General features: G+C 58.1%; 1 protein-coding gene across 1 annotated transcript; it reads right to left on the reverse strand.

Annotated features, from left to right (window-relative positions):
- Positions 1-3,099: 3,099 nt before the first annotated feature.
- NR5A1 (nuclear receptor subfamily 5 group A member 1) lies at positions 3,100-21,870 on the reverse strand (the record flags this gene model as incomplete). The annotated part of the gene is made up of 6 exons (XM_079113687.1): positions 21,754-21,870; positions 21,492-21,633; positions 18,880-19,505; positions 12,404-12,523; positions 10,735-10,882; positions 3,100-3,347 (listed from the first exon to the last, which is right to left on the reverse strand). Exons 1-6 carry the CDS (start codon positions 21,853-21,855, stop codon positions 3,100-3,102), a joined length of 1,386 nt encoding a protein of 461 aa, XP_078969813.1. The 5' UTR covers positions 21,856-21,870.
- Between the last annotated feature and the right edge of the window lie 569 nt (positions 21,871-22,439).

Consider the following 22,439-nt stretch of genomic DNA (forward strand, 5'->3'; position numbering starts at 1 on the left):
AGCCATCCTGAGGAGGCTGGGGCTCCCTCAGGCCTGGTGAGAGTCATTTTGTGGGGACAGACCCTGCCACCACCCACTTTGCCACCAGGAGCGAGATTCTTCTCCAAATTTGGGCCTCTTCTTGGGTAGAAAGCAGGAGGAGCCACGGTGATGTTAGGGCTTAACACCAGGCATAGAGCTGGGAGGCCTGGGCAGAGGCCAAGACAAGGAGGCCCAGGGTTGGGACTCACCAGGCACAGACTGCCAACACCACCCTCCCAGAGCCAGAATCAGAGCGGCTGTGGGGGCCTGGAGGGGCGACAAGGAGGTGGAACTGAACTGGGAAGGGCACATGGGGCCCAGGACTGCCTGGCTCTCAGTGTCCTCTGACTCCTTCCCCTCTTCTTCAGAGGGCTCCTGTCTCCCCTCAACCAATAAGGTCTGGGTGGGCATGGCAGAGAGGGAACCAAGGTGTTCCTTCCACCCCTTATGCTGCTCTGTACCCTTCCTCCTCACACAAACGTCCTTTACTCTCCAGCCAGATGCCACCTGCTCACACCCTCCATCCCTCTGCTCTCCAGCTATTCCATCTGCCTGGACTGCCTAGTTCTAGTTGGTGAACTCCTAGGCATTCTTCAAAACCCAATTCGAATGACAGCTATAAAGGCTTCCTGACCCTTCTCCCATCCCGCCAGGAACAGACTCAATTACCTCCTCATCTTTTCTGACTCAGTTCCATGAGCCAGATCATCACATCAGATTAGAATCTGAGTAAGACAATCTCCTCCTGCAACACTGGACATTGCCCAGGGGCAGGGACTAGGAGGCCTGCTTCACTTCCACAGGCACCAAGAAGAGGGACTCTTTTATTGGATAAAAGTCCTTGCTACCTTGCCCTAGAAGTCATGCCTTTTTCCAACGTGCACAGAGACACTGGCTAGACCGAGTGGCTCTGGAGATGAACAGATCAAGCTGGTCCAGGTGGATCAGGCCAATGTGTCCATTCTCAGCTTGTGCCCTTGAGAAAACACTTCACTCCTCCGTGCCTCAGTTCCTCATCTGAAATCTTGGGCTGCCACCTATGGAAGTGGCTTTGAAGAGCAGATTGGACAACAGAACAGGAAGGTAAAACCACAGGCACAGTACCTGGAAACAGCAAGCATCCTCAGAGGCCAGCTGTGCTCACTGCTGCCACCAAGTGGCAGATAGGGGGGAAAGTAACCTGCCAGGCTCCTGAGCCGGAGAGGAGGCAGCAAGTGCCCGCGGTCAAGGGGACCCAGGTTGGGATATGTTCCTCCCAGACTATGAAAGGGCCCTTGGCAAGTGCCTGCACCTCCTGGAGTAACTGTAGGGACAGTGAGGTGAGGGATTGCACACAGTAGGTGTTCATTAAACGATTGTTCCCTTATACCCAGGATGGGGGCTGAGCTGGCACTGCCAGGGTACAACAGAGGCTAAGACTCCAAAAGACCACAGACTCTCCCAGGCCTCCTGGGCATGTCGGGATCCTAGGAATGGGATCCCAGCTTCCTGCCTCCCCAGAGTTTTGAACCAAAGGTCACCTGTGTGCCCCCTCTATCCCCAACAGAGAAACACCAACCTCAGACCACCAAAACCCACCTAGGAGGTTCAGATCCACGTTGCAACTGGCCAAGGTAGCTGGAAACTAATTGCAAAATTTATTCCAAGGCTGCCAGGGCCGGGGGCGGGGTTTGTAAGGGCACTTCTTGTTTTGGGGCTGTGGGTCTCTGGCCTTGGCAGGGGCACACATTTCAGGGGCAGAGTGGGGACTGAGACAGGGCAGCGGAAGGCAGCGGGTAAGGGAATGTCCAGCCTCGTCCAACTGGGCAGGCTCAGCGCAAGCTCAAACGGCAACATGAAAGCAGGACAGAAGTGGGGGCCTAGCTTGGGACAGAGGACAGCTGAGGCCTCTCCCCAGCTCCTGGCCCTGGAGAATATCCTTTGGGATGCAGGGCAGGAGTCCAGGCAGCAGAGGCCCAGCTTCAAGGGTTGCAGTGAGGAACCCAAAGGGCCAAGGCCATGAGGAAGGGGCTTACTGGCATTGGCCCTGATCCAAAGACCCAGGTGCCCTCCTAGCTTCACCTGGACTCCCACCCATGGTGACCCTGAGCCTCCTGCTCACCCAGTTGGGTGGTGGGCAAGCAACAGCTCTTCTCTGTATTGTGGTGGGGTTCAGGAATGACCCAGCACCACTGGGTCTTAGTGGAGAGTGTCTAGGGAGATGGCCTGGATGGTATTTTGTGCTGATCCCCTTACCCAGCTCAGTCCTCAAGTCTGTCCCCTGCCTTCCAGCACACACACCTTTCAAGCAATGTCTAAGAGATTAAGAAGGAAAAAACAAAACTGAAAAACCCTCTTGACTACACCCTTGCAGATTAGTACCAGCCTGGGCTGGCCAGGTGTGGGCAGGGCTGGTATGTTGACTGTACCAAACTCTTCCTGGGAGGGCAGAAGAGGGACAGAAGGTTAATTGTAACAAAATCCTTTTCCAGTAATGGGTCAGAGACTCCCCAGCAGAAGTCAGATGGGTAGAGGGGTAGGGGAGAGGTCTTTTTGTCCCAACCAGTCTCCCAGTGTCCTCTAGGGCCAGCAGCCTCTACCCATTTAGCAAACTCCATTATCCCTTGTTTACAAATCAGAGGATTTACCTCCCTTCTACAGGGGAGTTTTGGAGACGCCCACCTGTCATCCCTGTTAATGCCTGCTCAACTTCCCCCTGCCTCTGATTCTAGGAGAGGGGGAAAGGATGACCTCTGACCCAAGGGACATGGAGGCCCACAGGGAATTCCGAACCTCCTCCCTGGACAGCCAGCCCTTCAGACTCCAGGACAGAAGCTGGGAGCAGGGGGAGGGCCGGGTGGGTAGCAGCCGCCTCCTTGGGGCACTCTCGAGTGGCAGGCAAGTGCCAGTGGCTGGTGAGGACCACCCCGCCTCAGCCAGGCCCTGCCCATCCCTACCCACCACCCCAAACACACAGCTCCAGAGCTTAGGGTCAGGGGCCTACGGGATGGGGCTCCTGGGTTGGCCTAATAGAATAAGCCCTGCAGAAGGCGGCGGGCGGCCATGCCCTCCTGGCCCGCCTGCCCTGGCGGCCCAGGCTCAAGTCTGCTTGGCCTGCAGCATCTCGATGAGCAGGTTGTTGCGGGGCATCTCGTTGCCCAGGTGCTTGTGGTACAGGTATTCCTTGGCCTGCATGCTCAGGGCCCGCACCTCCACCAGGCACAGCAGCAGCTGCTGGAACTTGTCCCCGCAGTGTGGGTAGTGGCACAGGGTGTAGTCAAGCAGAGCAGCGTTGGCCTTCTCCTGAGCATCCTTCACCAGACTATGGTTGTTCAGGAACTTCACATCTGCAAAGGGAGGAGCTCAGTCACCCTCCTGCCCCATCACCCTCAGACACCGCCACTGGTATCACCAACACTACCTTCCCTGTGACCAACAAAGTCATGGGCATCACCTTGGCTGACCAATACCACCACCCCCGTCAATCACCCAAACTGACAGGTTTTTCACCAGCGTAGCCAATGCCACCATCAACAACCAAGTCACAGTCACTGTCACCAACATCACTGCCTCTGTCATTGCCCTGATGGTCACGATGGATGTTAGCAATCACCAAGACCACGGGGCTCAGTGGCGCACGCCTGTAATCCCAGCAGCTCAGGAGGCTGAGGCAGGAGGATCGCAAGTTCAAAGCCAGCCTCAGCAACAGCGAGGTGCTAAGCAACTCAGTGAGACCCTGTCTCTAAACAAAATACAAAACAGGGCTGGGGGTGTGGCTCAGGGGTTGAGTGCCCCTGAGTTCAATTCTTGGTACTAAAAAATAAATAAAATTAAAAAAATTAAAAAATAATAATTACCAAGAACTTTTTTTACCAATCTCTCCCGTGCCTCCCTGGGTGTGTTATTTAAACCACTCGATTCCCACATCTGTAAAAGGAGGGCAGCCATAGAACCGGCAGGACTTTGAGAATTCGAGGAGTTGGCTGGTGGGAAATGCCTAGGAGAACAGCAGCTGGCACAAAGCAGTGTCCCCGGCGAGGCGTCAGCACCGCCACCACCTTCTTACCAGGGCGTGGTGGCACCATTCCCACAATTGCCCCGTCCCCACCGTGGTGGTGAAGTCACCACGTCACCATCATCCCCATGGCCACTGCCACCTCACCACCTCCGTGAGCAGAGTGCGCTGTGAGGGGAAGGGTCCACCTCACAGCTGCCAGGCATGGAAACGAGAGGCCCCACCAGAGAACCGCAGGCACTCTGTGGGTCACCCCGCCACCAAGAAAGAGGCTCAGCCACCTGGGGAAGGTCTCCGACGGGCCGTGAGGGACGCGGTGTTCACCACAGCCACATTCATGGTGGCAAGGAGTGGCCTGGATGCCACGTGCCAGTGCCACCAGGAAGCAGGAAGCAGCACAGAAGCCCAGGGACCAATCTTGAAAGGCCCAGAGCGGCAAACCAGAAATGGAAGGGAAGGTCAGTTAAAGATGGGGCTGGGGACATTGCCTGGGTCCCGTCCCCAGCACGGCCGCCCCTGCAATACACAAGCACAGGGACAAACAGGATGATGGACCGAAGGACGGTTCCCTACGGAGGGGAGCAGGGGCTGGTTCTGCGTACGGTGGGTGGAGAGTGAGGCTCATCAGTGTACCCCTCCACCCCGTCCAGTGGACATGCACATGGAGTGAGGCAGACAAGGGTTCAAAGCCAGACTCCATATAGGAGCAGCAGCTTGGGCCCCCGTCCCTCGCCATGGCTCACAGGCCTCTCTGCCCTGGGTGGCTTCTCCAGCTGGTGCCCTTTCTAGAGGTTCAGGGTCAGCAGGCATCCCCAGGATCAGTCCCCAATCCTCAAATCCTAGCCTGGCCTCCCCTGGGATGTGGCTTCCAGTGGCTCAGAAAATGGCCCTCCATCCATTCCACGCGTCACCCCAGCCCTGTTGCTGTGGGGGCGGCATGTGCAGCCCCGGGCCCTCTAATCCCTTTAACACCCGCTGCGCCAGGAGAGCTTGCCTCTCCTGGCAACCCTGATCCTTGGCCGCCCCCGGTGCGCCTGCTGAGGCCTATGTTGTCCCAAGTTGGATTTAGGGAAACCTGAGCTGGACCTGGGTCATATGGTAGGATCTGGCAGGCCACCATCCTCCACCCCCACCCTGTCCCTTCACCTTTCCTTCAGTAAGCAAGCCAGGGTCCTTTTCTCCCTCCAATCCCCCGGACCACCATTGGCCCACAAGAAACCTTTGTGTCAATTAGAAAGAAGTTGGCCCTTGTCCAAAGAGATGTAGCTAAATCTCAGACCCCAGTCCTTCCCCACCTCTGTGCCCTTGTGCAGTGAGTGACCTGCCCAACTGTACATGGTAGCCCTGCACCCAAACCTGGCTGCTCCAGGCACATTCAAAGGTCATGGGAATTCACTTCACCTAGCTGGCCTCCTGGAAGCAGTTGTGTTAGAGTTCCATCCCTGTCCCAGCCTCTCTCAATCCCAGTCCTGCCCCCATCTGCCTTCACTCCCACCATCCCTGGGGCTGGGCAAGTCTGACACTGTCTTCTGCAAATCCACAATAGTAGGTTGGGATTCCAGAGGAGGACAGGGACCAGCTCAAGGTCACACAGCAGTAGAAGCAGGAAAGGGGCCCAGATGGGAGAGCTGGGGCTGGGAGGACTGGTCAGGATGCTGCAGTGGGGGCAGGGTGGGAGGGCCTGGGGAGAACCAGGGCCCAGGCTTTACCTGGATTTACTGTTCTCGGCAACACCGAGCTGGGTGATTGCAGGGCGGGGGGTGCAGGACAAGGACAGGCTTCAGGGACAGCCCCCTCTCACAGCGGGTCTCTGGTCTCTCAGCTCCCAGGAGCTGAGACCTCGCAGCCCCCTGAGGTCAGCTACAAGGGGTAGGGGGCACAGTCCTCAGTGGCTCCAGTCCAAGAGTCTGGATCCAGTGGCCACCTTGCACCAGCCCAGTAATCCCCACAGGTGTCCAGGCCCTTGGCGAAGGGCACCCCAAGGCTCAGAGTCAGCGCCTGCATCAAAACCAGGTCTCCCTGACTCTGCAGCTGGAGCCTCCTGCTGCGGGGGCTGCTCAGCCTGGACACTGGGGAACTGGACATGCTTCATGTGCCATCCAACTAGGATTCCATGGCGCCCTGCCACCCGGGTCCCAGGTTTCCCCCAGAGAGGCTGCTCTGGGCTTGAGAACTGGGATAGTCCCTCCCCTCTCCAGCCCCCAGTGTCCCCAGTTTCTAAAGTTTGTTGTGAAGACTCTAAGGTACCTGACAGAACCAACGTCCCAGGATGAGCACGTGCCCTTCTAACCTTAGACACCAGCAGGGGACAAACAAGCCTGCAGACACCCCCTGGATGTCAGGGGTTCAAAGTCCAGCCTTACAGCCAGCTGGGTGACCTTGGACAAGTCACTTCCCCTCTCTGAACCTCAGTTTCTTGTCATCTGCATCCTGATATCTGCCCCACGGAGCTCCGAGACCAGCCCTCTCCGTGTGCCTGGCCCTGGGCCCTGAACCTGGCCGAGTGGACGTAACCACAATGGAGATGGACCTGCGTCCCTGTCCCTGTCCAGCTCAGCTCCCAGCAGTTCTGGAGATGGGAGGTGGAAGGCAGGAGGGGGCTGGGAGATGGCACCCCCACCTCAGAGAGCAGCCTGCTAGCTCTGCGAGCTCTGGGGCCCCCAGGAGCTCAGAAAAGCCCCCTTTTCACGGTTTAATTGAATATTTGAATAATCCTTTCATTCCAGTGAGGCATAAAGAATGTTGTCCCAATAGCGGTGACTCAGGCAGGCGCCCCCGCGCACAATGGCCCCTCGAGTGGGGCTGCTATTCAGGCCGCCTTTTGTTGGCTCGGAGCAGTGGGTAAATTGCAAACGCTTAAGGGAATGCTGCCGCCGCCGCCTCAATGGAAATCAGGAAATCGAATGTTAGGTCAATCCATTAAGCTTCGATTAAGTCCTCGGCAGAACAATGCCCGCCGGGCCCATCTTCATAAACACTGCGATTGCCAGGAGAGAGGCACTAATTTTAATTAAACCTCCTTACCTGCCTCTGAGCCCGCCCGAGACAGCTATTTAGACGCCAAATGGCACCCTTCTGCGGAGGCAGGCGAGAAGGAGGCGCTGAGGGCCCGGGCGCTGGGGCGGGCGGGCGGGTGGGGGACAGGCACCACAAGAGTCAGGCTGCCCAACCCAGGGAGGTGCTGCAGAGGGTGACGCCCCGCATGCCAGCTGCGAGCCCTCGGGAAGGCGGCAGACCCTCTCTGGCTCCCACTTCCCCCTGTGCCCCGCTCTGTCTGGGTGGGATCATGGCAGGAGCCCTCTGTCCCACCCGCGGGAGTCCAACTCCCGCAGCCGCAGATCTCACCTCTGGCAGGGATCTGGCTGCATCCTTTCCCACGCGGCCGCGGGAAGGGCTTTGATGAAACGCAAATGTGACCGTGTGACTCCCAGGTACTGTCCAACCAAGGGGCGGGGTCCAGCCTTTGACCTGGTACTCAAGGCCCTGCACAGTTCTGCTTGGGGGCCTGTCCCGCTGTGGCCTCGCCAGCCCTTCCCAGACCCCTAGGCCACAGGGACCCTGGGGATTCCTCACAACCCGCAGGCGCTGCTCCTTCACTCCTGCCTGGTGTCTTTCATGGTGACACTCCTCTGCGCCCTGCGAGGCCCTCAGACAGCCCCACCCAGACGTGGCGGCCGACCCAGATGGCACCCACAGCTCCCCAAAGGCCTCCGGGGCCCAGTGGCCTCCTCTCACGGCTCTCCTGCAAGTCCAGGTCCCAGAGCCTCCTCCCTGCTCCTAGTCCCCACCACAGTGGTCCTCGTCCCTGTGCCCAGAGAGTAAGGCCCTGAGCCAGACACACCGTGAGGGACGGAGATGAAGCCTGCGACCGGGGCCATCGCTTTGCTCATTCACCCATCAATTGAGGATGAGGATGATAAAAACAGCACAACTCTGCTCGGTGGCCGCGCCTGCCATCCCAACGTGCGGGAAGCTGAGGCAGCAGGATCTAAGTTTTGAGGCCAGCCTCAGCAATTTAGTGAGACCCTGTCTCAAAATAAGATGGGATGTAGCTCAGTTGTAAAGCACCCCTGGATTCAAACCCCAGGTATGTATTAACAAAAATTAATAAAAACAGGACTGGGGATGTGACTCAGGGGTAGAACATTTGCCTTGCATGTGTGAGGCACTGGGTTCGATCCTCAGCACCACATAAATAAATAAAATAAAGGTACTATGTCCATCTGCAACTAAAAAAAATTTTTTTTAATTAAAACTAAAAAACAATACTGGCACATACTCCAGAGGGGTCAGGCCAAGCACTGAGCACTCTGGGAAATTCCCATTACATCCTATAGCGAGTGAAGGGCAGTTATGGTGGTCGTTTCACAGATGGGGAAACAGAGGCTCAGAGCAGAGAGAGCGACTTGATCAAGGGCACAAAGCTGGAAAGACCCAAGTGAAACCCAGCTGCTCCATCCCTAGCTCCCTCCCCTGACCACTGCTCCATCCTGCCCCGGGGAACACACATGTGCATACACGTGCTCACAGGTCTCCTGCTCCTCCAGCCTCCTGCTGAGACCTGTAGTCTCTCCTAGTCCCTCAAGCCTCAGCTGCCTCATCTGGAGCACAGGATGGAGGAGGCGCCTGGCACTCCCCGTGCTGGGCACACCTGGACCTGGACCCCAGAGCAGAGGGGAGGGCTCTGCCTTGCTATCTTCCCTGCGCCCATGGAAGGAGGAGTCCTGGACTTACCACAGGGGGTGGCCAGAGCTGTGCTGGGCCTGGCAGTCCCAAACACCCAGGGCTTTGGTGGGAAGCAGGGCTGGGGCTTCTTCAAGGGACACCCAGGGAAAGATGGAGTCCCAGCCAAGAAAACAGGTGCTGGAAGCCCCCTCCTCCAACCTTCCCCCTAACCCTCCCCAGGGCCCCTTGATAGCAGTAGGGTCAAGAACTAACACCCAGGGGCTGGGGTTGTGGCTCAGTGGTAGAGCGCCTGCCTAGCATGTGTGAGGCATTGGGTTCGATTCTCAGCACTGCATATAAATAAAAAAAAATAAATAAAGGTCCATCAACAACTAAAATATATATATATAAAATATATATATTATAAATATATATAATATTATATATATATATATATTTTTTTTTTTTTTCATAAAGAGCTATCACCCAAACTGCTACAGGTTCCATGCTCCAATCCTACATGCCAATCTCAACCCACCCCTCCAAATCCCTCCTGTTCCCAAATCTCCCTTCACTCCCTGGTCTCACACGGGTTCCTCGAGTCTCGCAACACCCGAAAACCCACACCCACGCGCCAGCTCGTCCAGCGTGTCCAAGCCCACACTGCACAACCCCCAGCCACGTCCTCAACGGCAAAGTGGGGGGTGGAGGGAGGGCCCCGAGGCAGAGGTGAGACAGCGTGTCCCCCGCTACAGCAGGGCCCAACGCGCCTCCCAGGACCTCAGGCCGCGGCTCCTCCCTGCGATGGCTGTCCTCTGGCTACCTTGCAGAGCCCTGGCTGGCGGCCTGACAGGCAGCCTCACTGAGGAATCACGAGCCACCAGCCTACAGTGCTGGTCAGGAGACACAGCCCATGGCCCCCAGGCCTTCCCATGCTCCGCTAATCGACTCCCTTCTTTTCCTCTGCTCCCCAATACCTCCCACTCTCCACACCCCCGGGTAGGCATTCCCCTGCCAGACTGTGTTATGATGCCAACTGCCACAGAGTCAGTCTCAATTCTGGCCCCTCCCGGGGGAAGACTCATCTCCTGTTCAGCCGTCCATCCAATGTCTGCTCCTCTGCTACGAGATTCATCTACCCAAAGAAGCATTACTCATCTCCCAAGTCCCTGCTCAAATGTCCCTCTTCCAGGCATAGCCCCAGCTCCCCTGCCCTGGGTTCCCTGTCGCGCCCATCTCCCTGTCCCAGACCTAACTGCAGGGCCACAGGTTTCTCCCACACGGGGGGGCTCCTGGAGGCAAGGAACACTTCCGTGAGCACAGAGTCACTGGGAGCAGGAAGGACATTGGTGATGATTTGCTGAGTGCTGGGTGGCCAGAGGGAACTTGGAGACCCCAGATACTGGGAGGAGGCGAGCTAGCCCCCACTGGCTCCCCACGTCCCTCTCCGTCTCAGCACTTGTCACAGTCTCCCTGGCTTTACACTGCACTGATCTCTCTATTTCACTGCTCATGCGTTGCTTTTTGTTTCTTTCCTAGAGAAGGCCAGCTCCACGCGAGGCAGGGATTTGGGATCTCTCTTGCTCAATGTCCTGACCCAGGCATTGCACAGGGCAGATGCTCAGCAACTGCTTGTAGAATGAAGGAACGAACAGAAGGGTCTGTGCCCAGAGAGCTCAGAGGCAGAAATACGAGCCCCTGTAGGTCAGGGAATTAAGACAAGAGGGACCCAGAATGGAAATCAGGGACAGAAAGCCCTGAACTCCACAGCCTGTTCTGCAGGCAGGGGCGCACGGAGAGGGCGGGTGGCCAGGAGTTTGCCACATTCTCAGAATGTCCTTGTCCTGTGAAGGGCAAGTCGTGGACATTGTCTTGGCCTTTGATCCTTCGACAGAGACAGGTCCAGCACCACGTGCCCATTCCCGGTGCCAGGCCCTGGCCAGGTCTCTACACTCTACTCACGAAGGCGGGTGGGTCCTTGCTGACAGCAGCCTCTGAGGCCACTCACCGCCCGCCCCTGCCACCCTCCATGGCCGAGGCATCCTGCCACTCACCGAGGCTGAGGAGGATGAGGAACTTGAGGCACACAAACTCCTGGCGGTCCAGCTGAAGCGCGTGCAGCTGCAGCACCAGCTCCTGCGCCCGCAGCACCAGGCCGTGGAGCAGGGAGCCCGCCTGGGCCGCCACAGTGGTCAGCTCCACCTGTGGGGTCAAGAGGGCATGGTCAGGGGCCTGTCAGAGGGGACGGGTAGGGGGTGGGGGGCCTCCTGGAGCCCTGGAGCACCCCCAGGCCCACCACTGTCAAGGGCCTGCGCTCCCCAGTTCTCCTCAACCTGTTGCTGGGCCTGGAGCTGGGCGCCCACGGCCTGCATGCCTGGATGGCAGCAGGGCAGACACCAGGAAGCGGGTGCAGCAGGGGAGCTGGAGGGTCCTTCAAGCACAAAGAGCCGCTGCCAGGCCCAGTGGTATGACCGGATTCTGTGCTTCCGCAGACACCTTCACCCGTGGTCACCGGTTAATGAAGTGAGGGCAACGTGCATTTGCACGCACACTCACATGTGCCCTTGGATGGTCACTCACATCAGACTGCATGTGTGATCAGCTCATGTGGTAATGGGCAGAAACATGCCCACACGCCTCTTCATAAAATTTGCACAAATACAGATGGACACACACATGCTGGACACTCCCACACACTCACACTCACATCTGTACCCACAGGGGCCCCAAAATTGCCCCCTTGGGACCAATATCCCTGTCCCCTCCCCCCAGTGACCTGAGACACCAGGGTGACAAGTGAAGATGAGGACAAGGGCCTGAGTGGAGCTGGGGTGGGGAGCAGTGCCTCAGTCTCTAGCCCCACCCCCGGTACCTATTAAGCCACTACTCAGCCCACGTCCCCAGCTGGGGAGTCCTCCCACCACCAGCTAGACCCTGGGCATGTCTCCTGTCGCCTTCTCGCTCCGCCCTCTTTGCCTGGCACCTGGGGTCTGCCTCCTGGAAGGTGCTCCACCAGGCCCCACACCCTGAGCCAGGTGGCTGCCCCCACTTCCCTGCCCCCTCTCCCCTCCACCTGCCTCTTCAGAGGCAGGCCAGCAGGTCGCCCTCCCCAGGTTCCGGCCCTGTTTCAGGAGCCTCTGAGCTCTACTTCCCACCCTCCTGTTCCATGCCTGCTGCTCTAGGGGGTCCAGAGTCCGGCTCGCTGGCGGGGGCCCCTGGCCCCTGCACTTGTCCTTGGTTCATTCCTTCATTTGGGACTTGGGGTCTGCGAGGTCTCACCCTCTCACAGCTCCCAGCAGCCCCTTGCCTCGTCCCTTACCTCGTCCCACTCACAGGCCCCCAACAGTACTTCCAGACCCCCTCTCAGATCCAATGCCCTCCTACACCCCACCTGTGTGGGCATGGGGACAGACTCCCCATTGCCCCTCACTACCCAATCAACTCTGATTTTTTTTTTTTTTTTAATTTATTCTTGGGAGACCCAGTGCCATTGTCCCTCCTCCAAAAGCCTCCTCTGATCACCCCACATGCTCTGATCTGGTCCCCCAGAGCAGGGCTCCAGGGACTGGCTCCTTATAAGGCCAGGGACAGGACTGGCCACAGAGAGCTATGACCAGGGGTGGTCCCTGAAATCAGAAAAAGGGATAGAATTCAGGGTGCCTAGAGCCAATCCCGGAGGCCTGGGACTTCTGAGCTCAAAATTCTGAAAGCAGGGCCCATCACCTCCTGGCCGGTGACCAGCAGGATGCTGCCCTCCTTGCCGTACTGGACCTGGCGGTAGATGTGGTCGAACACCAGCAGCTCACTCCAGCAGTTCTGCAGCAGTGTCATCTGGTCAGCCACCTGCAAGGAAGAGCCGGGCAGACATCTGGGGTCCAGGTAGAGACCTTCCTCTCATCTTCCTCCCGCAACTCTTGGTTCAGAGAATGAGCTGAATGTGTGACCTGAGGAAGTGACCACCTGCCTGTGCCCTGCCTGCCCCTCCCTCTACTTCATCAAGTATGGCCAAGGTCTGACAATGACAGGGTCCAACAGAAGTGGTTGGGGCTTGGTTGCACTGGGCTCAGGCCCCAGCCCTGCCCTTCACACATGGTATAACCTGATGCAAGTTCTAGAAACTTTCTGTGCTTTGGTTTTCTTTTTTCATTTTCTTTTTTCCTGGGGTGTCAGGAGGGACCGGGGATTGAACACAGGGGTGCTTAACTACTGAGCCACATCCCAGCCCTTTTTGAATTTTATTTAGAGACAGGGTCTCACTGAGTTGCTTAGGGCCTCACTAAGTTGCTGAGGCTGGCTTTGAACTTGGAATCCTCCTGCCTCAGCCTCCAGAGCTGCTGGGATTACAGGTGTGTGCCACCGTGCCCGGCTTGGTTATTTAGTCTGTAAAGTGGGCAAGGACTTAGAAGCTGGCTGACACATATTAAACACTCAGTAAACGTAGGCGCTCTGTGAGACTGCTACTCATCAGAGCCACACGCCCCCACGGCCCATTGTCAGAACCCTGGCAGCTACAACCACTCAAAAAGAGCCAAGGGGAAGACAGGCGGGTCTCCCTGGGACTTCTGCAGAGCTTTCAGGCCCAGGAGAAGAAAGGCAGCTGGCCGGGCCTGGGGACAGACCAAGAAGAGGGCAGGTGGACAGCAATGTCTACAGTAGGAACGGATTCTGAACACCCAGGTGGCAATGGGTGCTCCGAGTCCTCCTAGGAAGACACATCCAAGACCCTGGCCCTCCCTTTCGGTCTCTACAGCTCCCTGCTGGGGCCATCCCTTTGGTGAACACAAGTCACAATGATTAACAGTCCCTATGCTGGGGTCCTACAGTCCTGAGAGGTTGGTGCAATTGCTACTCACTTCATGGAGAGACAGGACAGCACAGTGAGGTCAAGTAACTGCCCAAGGTTACCCAGCTCTGTCTAGATCCAGACCCATGCTCTTTGCTATTAGAGTGGGACAAGACCTGTCCCCTGCTCCCTGGCCATCCAGGGGTTCCTGGTCTTTTATCAACTCTTTACCTTCTTCATGAACACTTCCTCAATCCCTCCTTCCTCCCTGGTGCCCTCGCCACCCTCTGGACATAGAATCTGCAACATGTGATGGCACCAGCTCATGCTCTGTCTTCCCTGATGCCACCAGGCCTGGTGTCCAGCTCAGCTCTGCTCCAACAGACCTCAGGGAGCAGCTGCTGAGAACCCTGTACTCTGCCAGACACCCACCCCTCCCCCAACCCAGAGGCCAAGGAGCCAGGGAGCCCTGGAAAACAATTCTCTCTTCTTGGGGGTACAAGTCCCTACTCTCTTTGCCCCCCTCCCCCGGCTCCCCGTCCTGGAGGGGCCTCTGTCCTCAGGAAGACAGGGGGAGAAAGAAGAAGGTGGACGAAGAGCAAAAGGAACAACTGGACACACAAACAGGGTCCTCGTCGAGGCCCCTGCCCCCGGCCAGCTCAGTGGGAGAACAGAGGGAAGGTAGAGGTCTGTCCCGCTCTGGGCCACCACCTCCCTTTCCTACCTCATCTCTGGGTCAAGAGCCTACTCTCTCCCTCCTCCCAGAGCCCCGTCACCATCAGAACAGAGTCCCAGGTGACCTGGGCTTGGCCTCACCAGTCATTAGACAGCAGGGAACACCTCTCCCTCCCTTTCCTCCAGAAGTGGCCAGGCTGTGAAGTCCCAGCAGGAACCTCCCCATCAGTTTCCAAGAAAAAAAGCAAAGCTTAGGGAGGACCTACCTCCAGGATACCTTAGCCCTGCCCCAGAGACTTTCTGCCCACGTTGCTGAGAAACAAGCAGGCTTGTTTCTGCCCAGTCGGTCCCCAGGGCCCATCTTCGGGGGCCCCTGGAACTGCCTTCCTGAGGCCCAGGTGGGAGAAGTCTGCCCAGGGGTCACACTGGTAACTGACAAGGAGCTCTTGGTCCTACAGAAGGTGACCCAGATGGAGGCCATGCAGGTCTGGGCTCTGCCCCCACCCATTGCGAGGCCCTAAGAGCAGACACCCTTGTGCCCAGATTGAAGGAACAAGGGGGGCGGTGGAAGAGAAGAGATAAGGGGGAGAATTAGGAGATAAGCAGGCCAAGCTCCGGGGAGAGAGAAAAGGGGTCACAGTGACCTGACTGGCCCAGCTCTGGGAGCAGACTCCAGACCTCAGACCCCAGGGTGGGGGTAGCCCTGCCCGAAGGGCCCGGCGGGAAGACTGCAGAGAACTGCACTCTGATGCTGCACTCGGTGCCCCTGCCCTGGGCTCAGGTCCCAGCCCCACTACGTGTCCTCTCTCACCCTCATCTCCTACTTTATGAAATGAGAGAAATAATCTTCCCTCTTTGGTTAGGAAAAAACCTATGAACATGTCATGGGTCACAAGGGGCTGTATGGACCCACTGTCAACTCTTCCAGGGACGCCACCTGAGCTGGGCTCCCACTTAGCCCTGGGCCAAGCGCTTTCCTGCCAGACTTCCACTTCTTCCCTAAGTTGGACCCGTGGGCACATAGAGATGCCAGCTCCCAAGTGCTCCCCACATGGTGAGTGCACATGCGCAGACACCCACACACGTGCACACACACCTCTGTATTTAAAAGAAAACCAGAGCGAAGCTCCACAAAAAAGCAGGTGGCCAAGAGCCTCACTCGGCCAGCGAGGGCTGTGCTCCTTCCAGAGGTGTCTTCTTCCTCCCCTCCCCTCTGGCCTCCCTTCCGCCCTGGGGACAAGGACATTTGCAGGCCCAGCCCGCAGAGTCCCTCACCAGCCTGGCCTGTCCACTGGGCTCACCAGCCACCCACCCCTCCTGCCCTGGACAGCCACAAATCTTCCCAGAGCCTTGACGCCTCGCAGCCTGCCTTGGAGAACGGGTATTTATGGGTGCCAGCTGACCTCCCCCGAGCAGGCCTCCCTCCGGAGCCCCCTGGGGTCTGACTGGTCTGGCATCCGAAGGCCAGCAGGCTCGGTAATTCTTGGGTGGCTGACAAGCCCCTGGCTGGCCTGGTGCTCTTCTGGCCGAGTGGTCAGTGGGCCATTGTTCGTCAGCCCAGGACTGACAAGAGTTACTGCGGCTCAAATGAAACCATATATCTGGGCAATTAAATCTGTTGCCAGTGGGGGCCTCGGAGTTGGATGTCAAGGGTGAACTGGTGTCAAGATGGGTCATTAGGCATCTTGGTCCCCCTCCCCCTCCCCGATTCCTGTCTTGCGCCCTCCCAGCCTATCCTTCATGTAACTGTCCAGAGGCCTGGCTCTGGACCCTGCCCCCACTGCACAGCAGGGAAGAGTGAGTCCCTGCTACCCCGCAGGTAAGAAGTTACTTTACGAGCCCAGAGCAACACTATTAAAAAGATGGATCCCCATCTTTAGAGTGCTCAGAGGAGTGTGGGTTCAGCGTCTCTTACCCTGCTATTCCTGACCAGGCCTCCTGCAGGTGGGCAGTCATTGGTGTAGTGCAGAGAACAGAAAAGAAGGGAGCTGGGGACCATGGGCTTCCTGAAAGCCAGGCCCTGTGTTGAGGTCTTCACCTGTCCCACCTCACTAAACCTGTATAACAACCCCACAGGGTAGCTATTACCTCCATTCCTCTCATTTTATAAATGAGGAAACTGAGACCCAGAGGAGCCCAATTGCACAGCTTGGTAATAAGCCCCTCAATCCTGGTCTCTGGTATTCACTTCTGAGCCACTGTCAGCTCCAACATGCTAGAGTTGGGTAAGGTGGGAAAATGGAGACAGAGGGATAGCCAATCAAGCTGGGAAGGGTGACAGAAGAGGAAAAGTCCTAGAGGGCACCTGGGATCGTACATACCTGGGCCGCCAGCATCCCTGATGGTTCAGCTAAGATCCCAGGCCTTCCCCTGAGCAGTTGATCAGGCATTTGCATAGAGCTTGGGCCCTGTGCCTGGAACCAACCACACCCTGACCTAGGGTGCAGGACCCCAGTCAGCCTGGCTGTCCCTCATCTGCTGCCCAAGGGCCTACTCCTGGGCCACAGTGGCTGCCAGTGCACTTCATGAAACTCCCTGACGCCCCCACACATTTTTTGGCCTTCCCCTGTGCTGCTCCCATTTCTTGGAACGTCCTTAGCATTCTCTGACTGCTTTCTGGAACCCTCTGACTTCCTCAGGTGTAGCCATCTCCTCTCTCACTAGACCTCTCTGTCCCCTCCCATCGCTCTCGGAGCCCTGGGCACTGGTATTATTTATGTACATGTCTGTCTCTTCCTCTAGCCTGGTGGCTTTCTGGGTCCCATTCATATCGATGTCCCCAAAGTCAAGCGCAGGGGCTGCTGCTCCATTCCAGAGTCCCTCTTCTGTCTGCTAAGATGTGTTGAATGGTGAACCAAAGGGGAAACTAAAGTCATTCAGTGCCCGTCTGCTTTTCTGACCCCTCGCCCCTGGGTTTTGCAAGCAGCCACCAGCCCAGGGCCCACTGGAGCATCAGGAAAGAACTTTGATGTGGCTAATGAGGTGCTACAAGGGCTGGGCTGGTGCTTATCTGCACGGCTCCTTTACAGAGATGGTGACTGTGGGTCATATTCCTGGGCTCAATACAGAGGTTCTGGGAAGGGGAAGCAGGAAGATTTGGGCCACAGAGAAGCCAGAGCAGGAAAAAACACTCAGCAAAGCTGGGACAAAGCCCTTCCCATCCTGCGTGAAGCCCCGGGAGACTAGGAAGGCGGCCAGAGGAAGTGCCCTGCCCCTGGATCCAGGGCTCTGAGGCTGGGAATGCTCTGCTGCTCCTCCCTCTGCACAGGGGCTTATGGGAAATCTGCAGGGGAAACCAGCAACCAACCCCAGAGTCCTGGGTCCTCTTCCCCTAGGGCGTCTAGCCAGGAGCAGGAGGCAGGTGGGAATGTTCCACACTCTGCCTTCCACCCTGCATAAGGTGGGCCCAGAGAGGGCCAGCAGGGAGGGGACATGGGTGAGAATCCCACCCTATGGCAGACACATAGCATGTCTCTGACTTCAGCCACAACAGGCCCTTCACGGTAGAAGCAGGAACCACTACCACAAGTTCTCGACTTCCAGATGCCCCAGGCCCCCAACCCCATGGTGCCCCGAGGGCTCTAAGTCCCCATGCCCCACCTTATTCCCATTCCCTGCCTACAGGGTAGGCAGTGCCCCCAGCCCATCCGGCCACATGCCCCTGGAGGAAGCCCAGGACTGAGTGGCGTCAGCACTGACAATGCTGCTCAAGGCTGCAGTGGCCCCAGCAGGGAGGGCAAAGGCCCTGCTGTTTATAGCCAGCCTCAGAACAGCCAGGGGCCTGACCTGGGAAAGGCCCATACCCAGACCAGGTGGAAAGGGACGTTGGCTAGGGTTTCAGGGTCTCTGGGGAGGCCTCATGGGGAGCCAGGGCATTGGAGGGACAGATCCCAAGCCTGAGGCCCTTCATACCCCTAGGCAAAGTGACTAGGAAGTTCTTCCTTTTACCTGGCCTGGTTTTCCTGCTTACTTTAGCTTCAGGTACCCTAACACCTGGGGGAAAGAAGGCCTTGAGATAGAAGAAAGCTGCTTCATCTGGCCAGATCACTGACAGGCCCTGGAATCCACACCCAGTTCCTTCTGAGCGCATACAAACACACAGACACCGACCGAACCAACCATCACCGTATGTGAGAGATGCAGGGGCAGTGAGATCTTTCACCCTAGGTGGGGAGAAGGAGGGCCTACAGACATCCCAGAGTCAGACACTAAGAGCCCATCTATGACATGTAACTGGTGGGGGATGGTAGCCTCCCTGAAGGGGAGGACACGATGGGCTGGACCCCCTCCTGGCATTGGCTTGGGGAACAGAAGACCCAGTTAGTCTTTTGAGGGAGTCCAAGGCCTCAGAGAAAGCAGGAAATGCTTCCAGAAACCCAGACTGGGAGAGAAACAGACTCAGACTGAAGGGGCTGAAAAAACAGAGGAGCAGAGAGCCCACAGGCCTTTGAGGGGAGACAATAGGAAGAGTCAGAGAGGTGGAGATCAGAGCAGAGGCTGGGAGAGACAGAGGCTCAGGAAACAAGGCCAGGGAGGGGTGGGAGTGAGCAGGGGTGCAGGCACTCAGGCGGATGTGGTGGACCAGAAATGCTCCTTAATGTCCCCCAAGGGAACCTCCCTGTCCTAACACTGCCTGAAACCAGTGGGCAGGATGGACCCTTCAGGGGGTGACCAGGACAGAGGTCCAGGCAGCCTGGAGTCCACACCAGAGCCAGGGCCAGCGGCGGGAGGAGGCACTCACCTCCAGCTCCTTGAACACCATACACCTGCGGGCCCAGTCCACGATGGAGATGAAGGTCTGGTCAGCCATCCTGCACAGGAGGCCGAAGGGCGCTGGCTGGTCGGGGCGGCCTTTGGCCGGTTCCTGCAGGCAGCCCACAATGCGTGCGCGCACCTGGTCCTCATCTGGCTCCAGCTGCAGCAGCTGTAGGATGAGCTCAGGCACGCTGGGCCCTCCAGAGAAGGGCTCTGGGTAGCCATAGGGCGGCCCGGGCTGCGGGGGGCTGGCGTAGGGTTCTGGGTACTCAGACTTAATGGCACGGCCGGGGAAGGCAGGGTAGAGGTAGCCGGCCAGTGGCCCGTGGGTGCCGGGCATGGCCATGGGCAGTGCTGGGGCTCCAAAGTCGCCCAGTGGCCCAGCGGGTGGACCAGAGGCCAGGCCCTTAGGCTCAGGCGCATGCAGGCTGGGGGTGAGCATGTAGTCCGGAGGGGGAGGGGGTGGCGGGGGCACCCCCATTGGGGGGCCTGTCTCCAGCTTGAAGCCATTGGCCCGAATCTGTGCCTTCTTCTGCTGCTTCAGGGCCCGGTCCCGCTTGTACATGGGCCCAAACTTGTTCCGGCCGCCCCGCATGCGGTCAGCACGCACGGCTGTGGGCAGGGGCAGAGGGTCAGGCTCCCCCCGCCACGCCACGTTCCATGCTGCTCTACCCTGAGCTGTGTCCCTCCCTGCTCAAGAGTCTTTCATGACTTCCACAGGGGAAGTCGATCATCTCACCCTGGTGTTCAAGGCCCTGCTCATTTTTCCAGGTTATCCCTCATGGGACCAAGTGTCCCTTCCACTCCACCTTACTCACCTTGGCAGACACTGCTGCTCAGCTTGATGCTTTCCTCACGCTCCCCCGCCTCCCAGCTTCAATAGTCCTTCTGCCTCAAACCCTTTTCTTTCTCTTGTGCTTGCTAAACACCCAGCCTCAATGTCACCACCTCCAGGAAGTGTTCTTGAATTTACCGGCAGACTCTACTGTCCTTGGCCCAGCAGTCCCACCCCTGGCCCACTCTTATCATGCTGAGTGTATCAGGCCATATGCCCCAGGCTGGGAGGTCCTGGAGATTCAGCTCTTGGTCTCTTGGTTCAGATGCCCACTCCTGGGCCTGGCAGGGAGACAGTGATAGGAAGGGGACCCCATGAGGCTTCTTCACAGTTGGGTGCCCAGTATGGCCTGACTCTTTAAACCCCAGTGGCAAGAAGACTTGGGCTTCCCCCTCTGACTTTGAATGTGAAGACAGGTTTAGGGCTTGCTGGCTCTGTGCTGTGGGAGGGGACCTCTCTTGCTAACCAGATGTTCCTGTGTCTAGCCAAGAATGTGTCATCAGCCAGACTCAACAGGTGCATCTCTGCAGCTGGAGTGTGGCCCCAGCCCCTGCTTAGACAGGACCCCAGCCCAGGCTCTGGGAGAAGGAAGAGAGCAGGAGAGAGAGGGCAGTGCTCAGTAGGGAACCTCCCAGATATACATCTTCCTGCCACACTTGCAGGCGGCCCAGCTCTGTCCCTCAGGCTGCCCTGCGGGCTTCTTCTGCCAGCAGCAACAATCAGCTCTTCTGGCTCCTCCAGACTTGGAACTAGGGACGGAGGCTCTTGGGACAGGTCAGGGTATCCCCTTCCAGCCAGGAGCTGCACGACATGTGGTCTGCTGCTCTCAGAGCCTCTGGGGGCGGGGGCTTCTTCCTTGTTCAGAAACTTCAGCCAACAGCTGCTGGCTGGGCGCATAGCCCGGCTGGGGCCATGGAGTAGAAGCTACTCCTGTCCACCCTTGGGTCTCTCCTTCTTGGCCATCTCTCTTCCTCTCTGGACAGAAGTGGGGGTAGGAGGGGGTGGAGCAGAAGTGGCCTGCATCCTCTAGGACAATTGTTACCCACTCGGCTGTCCTCTCAGGGCCTGGCTAAGAACGCGATGGGAAGGAATCTCACCCTCGGAGTGCAAGAACCAAGTGAACCTTCATATGAATGAACAGAGAGGCAGGCTGGGTGTTGGTGGATAAATAATAGCAGCAGGTATAAGAATAAAATAACAATAGTAATAGTAGCTAGCCTGTGAGTGCTTACTGTGTACCAGGCACCTTGGACTTTCCGTAACTTTTCTCAATCCTCACACTAACAGGGGGAGGAAGGGAGGCACTACTATCAAGTCTATTTTAAAGTTGGGAATCTGTAGGTCAGAAAAGTTAAGGAATTTAACCCAGTGCCTGTAAGTGGTGGCACTGAGACTTGAACCAGGCAAGGGCATTGAAGCCTTGACTCCAGAGTATGGCTGCGGGTATAGAGGCAGGACAGTTTCTGCAGGCAGACCAGCATTGCTGGGGCCCCCGAGCTGCAGAAACGGCCTCTCCCTGGAGTTCACTTTAACACAACCCGGGCTGGTCCTGCGTGCCTCCCCTCCCCCAGGCCTTAGGACCAACTCCTGCCTGTCCCCTCCACTGCAGAGATCAGGCCCTAAGTCAGACTAGGGGTCAACCGCCTGACCCCCAAATCTTCGAGAAGGCCAATGATGTCCTCTCCTCAGCCACCTTTCCCAGCCCCACCCTCTGCTCCCTCGGTGGTCGGAAGTTAGGGGTCGAAGGCCCGCGTGGTGCGCACCTTCCAGGCGCATCCCCACCGTCAGGCACTTCTGGAAGCGGCAGAAGGGACAGCGCTTGCGCTGCGTCTTGTCGATCTTGCAGCTCTGGCTCTCGGTGCACGTGTAGTGCTTGTTGTTCTGCACAGTGCGCTTAAAGAAGCCCTGCAGGAGAGGGGAGTCAGCGCGCGAGCTGTGGGACCCTCTGCCCAGCTCGCGCCGGGCCTCCGCCGCGCCCTACGCACCCTTGTCGCCCGCCCGCGGGCTCACCGCTCACGCTCTCACCTTGCAGCTCTCGCACGTGAGCAGCCCGTAGTGGTATCCGGACACCTTGTCCCCACACACTGGGCACAGCTCATCCAGGTCCTCGTCGTACGAATAGTCCATGCCCGCGGCGTCCGCCTGAGGAGAGAGGAGAGGGTCACCACGGGCCGACGGCGAGTGGCTAAGGCTGATCTGGCCGGCGGATCCCGCACCCCGCGGAGGCAGCACCCACAGCGCCCGCTGTGGTACCCCTGGCAACGTCCAGGTGAGGGGGGCGGCGGCGGGACCCGCTGCAGCGCCCAGGTGGCCGCGCAGCCTGGGCCCAGCCTGCGTGCGGGTCCCGCGCTCCCGCCGCGCTGCTCACCGCCCTCCCGGGCTCCTCCCGCGCCGCCGCCGCAGCACCCGACCCCGGACCCTCGGATTCGATGCGCTTCGATCCGGATTCGTTTGTCTGAGAACAAAACCCCGATGCTGAGAAAACGAGACAGGCTCCGGCGCGGGGGAGACGGGCGCCAGGGAGCCCGGGCGGAGTAGGGCGAGTGACCCGGGCGTGCTGGAAACCCGACAGAGACGAGGGAGGCAGAGACAGTCTGGGAGAGACAGAGAGACCCGCAGGAACGAGAGCGAGCCCCTGACCGACGCTGCTCACATAGAGAGAACCCGGGCGACGGGGACACACCGATGCCTAGTCAGAAAGAAACCTGGGG

The sequence above is a fragment of the Sciurus vulgaris genome (genome assembly GCF_902686455.1).
Source record: "Sciurus vulgaris genome assembly, chromosome: 15".
Classification (NCBI taxonomy): Eukaryota; Metazoa; Chordata; class Mammalia; order Rodentia; family Sciuridae; genus Sciurus; species Sciurus vulgaris.